Here is a 6,801-nt window from a genome sequence, read left to right as displayed (position 1 = left end):
AAGAGACGGACACTCCAAAAGAGGTTTGCTCCCCTTTTAATTTTATCCAATCTTTTTTCATCAACAAGGAGAGGCGAATGTGAGTAGGCACAAGGGAAAAATAACAACAAACAAAAAACAAAAAAAAAAAGAAAAAGGAAAGGAAAGGAAAGAGCAGCAGGCATTAAATAGCGATAATCAGCAGGTACAAAGCTGCTGAACGCGGCGGCCTGCCCGCATCCAGGAGAACAAGCCCGGCCCAAGCCCCTCCCGCGATGGCCCCGCCTGTGGGGAGGCAGAGGGGGAGCGGCGGCCAAACCCCGCTGGGCTCAGCCTTTGCCCAGAAGAGAAGCCCGGCAGGGCGGGAGCTCGTGGAGCAGCTCTGGCCGCAGGTGGGAATCTCGGGCACTGCCCGGGAGCTGCGGCCCCTCGCCGGGAGCCTCCCCGCCCGCCCGGAGCCGCGGCGGTGCCGGCGCGGGCTCAGCGCGGCCTCCGCCGCCTCTCCCGCCCCGCGCCGCCTCCGCCGCTGCCGCGCGGCCGTTCCGGAGCCGCCGGGCTGCGCGGCCTCAAACGCTCTCCCCAGACGGGCCCCAGCCAGCTCCGGGCCCGTGCTGCCCGCAGGCCTCGGCAAAGGCACCCTCCGACACCTGGCCTGAGGGAACGCGGCTTCCCGGGCCGCTGCCGCCGCTGCTGCCGTCGGAAACGTGCCCGGAGCCGGCCCCTCTCAGGCAGGAGCCGGACAAGTGCGCGCCTCGTGCTGCCGCGGCTCTGCCGGCCCGAGGGAAAGGTGGGAGAGCGCAGCCTCGGGCCCTTGGAGAGCGCATCCCTTCACGGCGTGAGGGGCGGCTCCGTGACAACGGGCTCTGCGTGCTACTGCTGAACACCTCTTCCAATAAACCAGCTGTCGCTGCAAGGAAGAAATTGTATTGCTTCCTTTGTTTCCTATAAAAATGTCTTACACCGCTGGGGTACGGGACAAAATTCCATCAAGTACGACACTTGTGAAACAAGGGAAATGTATTTATTTACAGATTCTAACATCTTTAAAAACTACAACTTGCAAACATTAAAGCAAAACAAAGGTTTAATTGAGTAAAGCAATAGGGACATTATAATGAACAAGACTTTTAGTGGATAGTACAGCACATTCTATATCCTATTTATAAACAATTTTACTAATATTCCTATATTAGTAAGATATTTTATATAATACACTTACAGTCTATACTTAAAATGGAAACTCTTAAACATCTAAAATACAATGCAGATTGGGACAGGTAAACTATATAATCTAACAATGATTACTACTCTATTCCTTAGATTGAACTCTATGCGTACTTCTATAGCATTACATTTGCTGTTTCAATAGCACTACTTCCTATTTATGAACAATTGAAATACTATTCTTATACTCTATACCTAAAATGAAAACTTCTTAACCATCTAAAATACTATCTGGTATTGGGAACATAAAATCACACAGCCTAAGAATGAATACTACTGTGTTCCCTGGCTGCAACTCTGTCCCAAAATCGCTTGTGGGAAGGGCTTGGAAGATGTGTTGACCATCCCTTCCAAACCCTCCTCTGACTTCTGCCGTGCTTCGACTCCAGACACGCATCTGGAAGGCTGACTTGATCCAGCTTGTCAAAGAAGTCGGCTACGGCACGCATCCTCTTCCTCCTCGTCATCCTTCTCTTCCTTGCAGGCACCGCTGGAGCTCCTCCGCAGGCTGAGCTGTCCTTGGCAGAGCTGTCCTGCTTGGGCAACCTGTAGATAGAAAAGAGCACCAGGAGAATCTCCACAGAGGGCCAGAACCACCACTGCTCAATGGCCCAGAGAAACAGGCTGTCCTCGGTGATCTCGGGCACCTCCTGGATCCTCTTCCCCATCTCCTGCAGCATGGCCATCTCCTGCTTGCGCTGCTCCTCGTGCTGGCGCAGGAGCTCCTCGGTGACCTTCACGGTCTGGTCATCCCTCCTACACAGGAACGAGAAGGCGCCCAGCATCACCACGATCTTGGTGAGAGTTCCACCGATGGTCTGCAGGAAGAGGGACAGAAGGGGCTCAGCAGGGCTGGGAGGGAGATGGCTCCTGGGCTAAGGGGCAGGACATGCAGGGCCCTGGGAATGCATGGGAGAGGGAGCTCAAGGGGAAGGTCAGGCCACATCCCTGCAGCCCCGTGGTGGCACCTGCTCTGCCCAAGGTGGCCCCTGCACCCTCACCCCTGCCCCAAAACTCACCATGGCTGCCGATCCTGCCGCCCCAACCCTTGTCCAGCAGAGCCTTCCTCTCGCCTGCTGCACTCGCCGCTGCCTCGAGACGCAGTGAGAGCCAACGGTACCGGCCGCTGTCCCTGGAGCTCCCGGGGACCCTTCCGTGGTTGCCAACGGTGATGCCGCTGAGCACGGAACCCAACGGCACAGCCTGGCCATGGCCCCTGGCCCTGGCTCTGCCCCAGGCAGGCCCAGAGCACCTGAAATCAGCCATCCACGTAGCCCGAGAGCCCCGGAGGCACCTCCTGGTGCCCCTATTACTGCTGTCTCTAACAGCTCATGAGATGGAGGGTAAAACCCCAAGGAAATTCTAGAGCACACAGCAGAACTTCTGGTGCAAAGGATCCCTTTGTATTTCAGTAGTTCTGTATCTGTAGGTTTATAGATATCTATACCTATATATCTTACATAAAGATACATTTATATCCCTAACCAAGCAGTTATTAGCATGCAGCTCTTTCATTAAACAAGACTTTTTTATTTTTAAAGCTTTTTTCCCCACCTTCCTTCACTTGCATACAGCAATGATTCTAAAAAGGGAACTTGACTATTTCTTAGTGAGCAACAGTGTACTGAAGGAAAACAATAAGATGTAATAGAAGTTACAGGAACAAACAAATATTCAATGGTCCAATTTGGAGCATATATGTTTGGAAAAACAAGCATAAAAGGAGATATCAAAAATATCACTTTTAAAAGTGTGGCACAAGGTTCATAAAATTTCTACTTTGTAACACTCTTGTCCACTTATATTTTTTTTTAATGTTTATTTCTTCTCAGATATTTTTACTAAAAATAAAATATTTTAACAAGGCTTGTACAGCTTGATTGCAGATGAAGATGGCTAAGTTCACAACTGAATTTCAATGAGCGGCAATTTCATCAGCTGATAAGTGTACCCAAATAAACAATGAGATTTTAACATGCATTAAATTGATTACAATGTACTATTGGGAAACAGGTTCTGAAACAGCCACCTAAGGCATAAAAATTGCGATTCAAATGGTGAACACAAGTGTAATTATGGGGTTTTTCCCAATACCTGTTCACAGGAACACGACAAATTAATGCAGTTGCTGAAACATTTTATATAAAAGGATCTTAATATATTCCTGTTTTGAGATCTCTCTCCCCCAGTTAAAGACAAAGAGAACAAAATACCAGAAATCTTCTCAAGAGAACAGTATTTTTTGCTCCATCCCAGTGGAACAGAAGGCCTGTGTAAAAGATCTGGAGATTCAGATTTCTTTTCACTGTCCTATTCTCCTGATTTTAGTTTTCCTAAATCACTGGGGGCTTTTTAAAATCTGTTACAGTTTTGTACCAAAATGAAACCAAAGAGAACCTACAAAGAAAACCAAACTAAAACACTGATCCCAGTTTTGTTAATGCTTTCTCAGGGCATGCTTTTCCTTGTTACCTGGTACTTGATTCACATCCAGTTCAGACATTCCAAGCACCTAAACTCATTTTATTTGTAATTCCAACCATTCTTAAATCCAGACTGTCTCTTAACAACCATGACAGAGAATGAAATGATAAACAGTCTCAAAATCACATGGTTCTTCAGAGACTTTGAATTTTCTAACTGATCTTGGCGCATGCTAAAGATCACATGTGCTGGCCAAAGCCTTTATTGTTTGTACCATTATTTTCTCTCTGATTTTCAGATACTTGCAAAAACCCTAACCTGTTTCTTTTCCTTATTCTAGTCATGTGACTGACAGTCCTTTAACAATTCTAGTCACAATGTCTTTGCTGTTAAAGATACGTAGACCTTTATGAAAAACACAGATGTTTAAGTCACACATATTTAACTCAATCTTTTCTCATAAATTATTCCCTTATTCTCCAATTAACTTTTCATGCAGTTTTTTAAACGCACTCCAATTTAACTAATAAGCATCAGTCTTGAAATGTTGATAGAAAAATTGATAAGGAGATTATGGGAAATATAGAACTGGCTAGCATGCCATGTTGGCTTAAGAAACTATCAAGGGTAAGACTATCTTTGAGAATGGGATGAAAAAGGTAAATAATTCACCTGATAAATCTGTAACCCCACTGTTAGGGCAAACCAGCCTATTAGAGGAAAAAAAATCCTGTACATTGTATACACTAAGTAAAAGCTTATGTCAAGTCAGTAACTTGTTGGTTTGTAAGTGCTCAAAATTTCAAAGAGTGCTGCTTGTCCAAAATGTAAGCTAGAAAGTGTAACAATTTATTTCTTCTCATACAATCTGTAATTTTAGAACTAAAGAGAATATCACAGCTCTCACAGTAGGAAACAGCTGCAATTTTACAAAGAACACATAAAAGCAAATGAAAGACTGGATTTTAGTCATGGAGCTGTATGGTTCAGAGCACATGTACTGCAATAAAAAATGCACGAAATTTTATTCAGATGGTGAAAAATAAGAAATACTGAAATCTTACTTTCAGATACAATTATGTAGTCTATATACAGCCTGGAGTTAGGTATGGAAATTCTTCCTCATAGAGCTACAACTGAAGTATTACAATTCATACTAAAATGCATCCAATTATACTGCCGTTTAAGAAAAAGGGAGAAAAAATAAAAGAGAAAGACTAGATTTTAAATTGTTTAAAATTTTAAAGTGAAGACAACCAAAAACTGTATTGTAGGAGCAATCTTATTGTAGCAAATTAATGAATAAAATGAACCCTAGGAAGAAAAGTCTTCAAATATAGCTACCTACTTTGTGTCTCAGGACTTCTTTCACACACTTACTTTCTTAAAAATTCTGCAGAGCAGCCCATGTTCAGTTGCACTCAAGTCAGATGTGAATTTGTAGCCTGTCAGAATCCTGTCATGGTTGGAGGCCTAATGATCCAACATGCCCTTGGTTGTATCCATGTGCTCTCCTAAGCACAGTCATCTTTGGGATATATTTTTCTTATAGTGGTGGATTTGCCTCTAATAACCTCAAATAAACTGTGCAGTATGTACTCCTTTTGGAGGTACTACTACTTATAAATAGCTCCGTGTTTTACCATCTTTTGATATTTTTCTTCTACTGCTAATAAAGTTACATCACATCCTGTCAGATTTAGCAATCAAGCTGGTAAAACAATGAAATAGAGAGGTTCACTGAGCATCTTCATAAAGAAACTCTCATTAGCAGGCTCAGGAGAATGATTGTGTTCCCTTCTGCCATTTCAGCATGGTGACTGCCTGAGAGTCATTTATAGTCCATTAACAAGGGCCAGTGTCTCAGTTGGGGTAGATTGAAGTGAATGAAGCTCTATTTTATTATAGATGCTAAGCATCTGTTACTGAATGTTACAGTAAGTTTCCAAATGGTGAATTAAGTACGGAATTTTGCCTGTTTTTTCTCTGATCATGCATTTAAGAGCAAACATTCTGAAATGTTTTGAAATTAGGCATATTTTTTTAAAGTGACTAATCCCTGATCTGCATTAAGGGATTCAAAATGCAAATGAAAAATTATGCTATGACTGATTAAACTAATCCAGCTACTCCAGAGGCATGCATTTCAAATTATATAGTTGCTCCTAATAATCAGAGCAAATGCTAATGTGATCAGTCAAGAAAGTGATACAATCAGAGCACCCCTTGTACATAGCTACTTTGTTCCCCTGTAAGATTTCATCCTTCTCTTGCAAAAAACTTGGAATGAGAATGACCCACTTCCAAACTACACAAGAAGAGACCTCTCTATGCCAGTTTATAATAGATCAGTTATTCCCTGACCTGACCTGTGCTGAGAAAGGTTTTTTCCTTGGCTGGAGAAGTAGCTTTCAGAAGGATACATTTAAACAGAACTTTTATATATTTATATCCCTCTGGATTCACACTGAAGCTCATGTATTAATTTCTCTAAGTGTACATTCTGGCTAAACAGTTGATAACTGCAACTTTTATTTCAGGTTTGGGAAAGATGGGATTACAGCCTTCAGAAAGATTTGGGATCAAATACTGTGCTGTAGCCCAAAAAAAAATGTAAAATCTGGGGGGTAGCTGAAATCATAAAGGACCTTCCTACCTTTTTTCCATCTGGCCTTTTTACTACCTGCTGATCATCTCTGAAAAGTACTGATTGGCTTAACCATTTTGAAAACTAAAAGAAATCACATGTGATTCACCTGAATCAGATAAAGAACAATATGCAGAATTTTAGTAAATATGCAGCACTTTGCCTGAGCAATAGCCATTTTGTAGAATGGTTTGAAATAATTTTGAATGCAAGTTACTAATGCCCACAAGATTGAATGCTACCTTTTCTTTTTTTCTTTTCCTTTATCAGCTTTAAGCAGCCACAATCCCTTTTTTTTTCAGAATTCCCTGCACTGATATGTCTTTTTCTGTTAAAAATTGTAATTTTAGTGACTCTTGGACTGAAGATGGAACAGCTGAAGTAGCAAATGACATAAAATTGAAGTCTAAATTTGCTGCAAATTTTCTTAAGTTTTGGAATTATGTCTCTGAGGTTATGCCTAGCTCTATGAGGGAATAATTTCTTATAATATTAGCAAAATCAGCAAAGGTCAGTAGACAGGTGCC

General features: G+C 42.6%; 1 protein-coding gene across 1 annotated transcript; it reads right to left on the bottom strand.

The window, feature by feature from the left end:
- Positions 1–545: 545 nt before the first annotated feature.
- LOC144247098 (uncharacterized) lies at positions 546–2,591 on the bottom strand. Its single transcript, XM_077786442.1, has 3 exons — positions 2,223–2,591; positions 1,571–2,021; positions 546–886 (listed from the first exon to the last, which is right to left on the bottom strand). Exons 1-3 carry the CDS (start codon positions 2,412–2,414, stop codon positions 546–548), a joined length of 984 nt encoding a protein of 327 aa, XP_077642568.1. The 5' UTR covers positions 2,415–2,591.
- Positions 2,592–6,801: the final 4,210 nt, after the last annotated feature.

This window comes from Lonchura striata, chromosome 13 (genome assembly GCF_046129695.1).
Source record: "Lonchura striata isolate bLonStr1 chromosome 13, bLonStr1.mat, whole genome shotgun sequence".
NCBI lineage: Eukaryota > Metazoa > Chordata > Aves > Passeriformes > Estrildidae > Lonchura > Lonchura striata.
Note: the sequence above shows the minus strand (reverse complement) of the source record. Positions and strands in the feature narration are given on the sequence as shown.

Coding starts and splice junctions, on each gene's coding strand:
- LOC144247098 (XM_077786442.1), bottom strand. CDS start 2,414: ATGGCCAGGCTGTGCCGTTGGGTTCCGTGCTCAGCGGCATCACCGTTG. Junction 2,022..2,222: donor CGGCAGGATCGGCAGCCATG/GTGAGTTTTGGG, acceptor CTCTTCCTGCAG/ACCATCGGTGGAACTCTCAC. Junction 887..1,570: donor GGAGTCGAAGCACGGCAGAA/GTCAGAGGAGGG, acceptor TCTTCCTTGCAG/CGACAGCTGGTTTATTGGAA.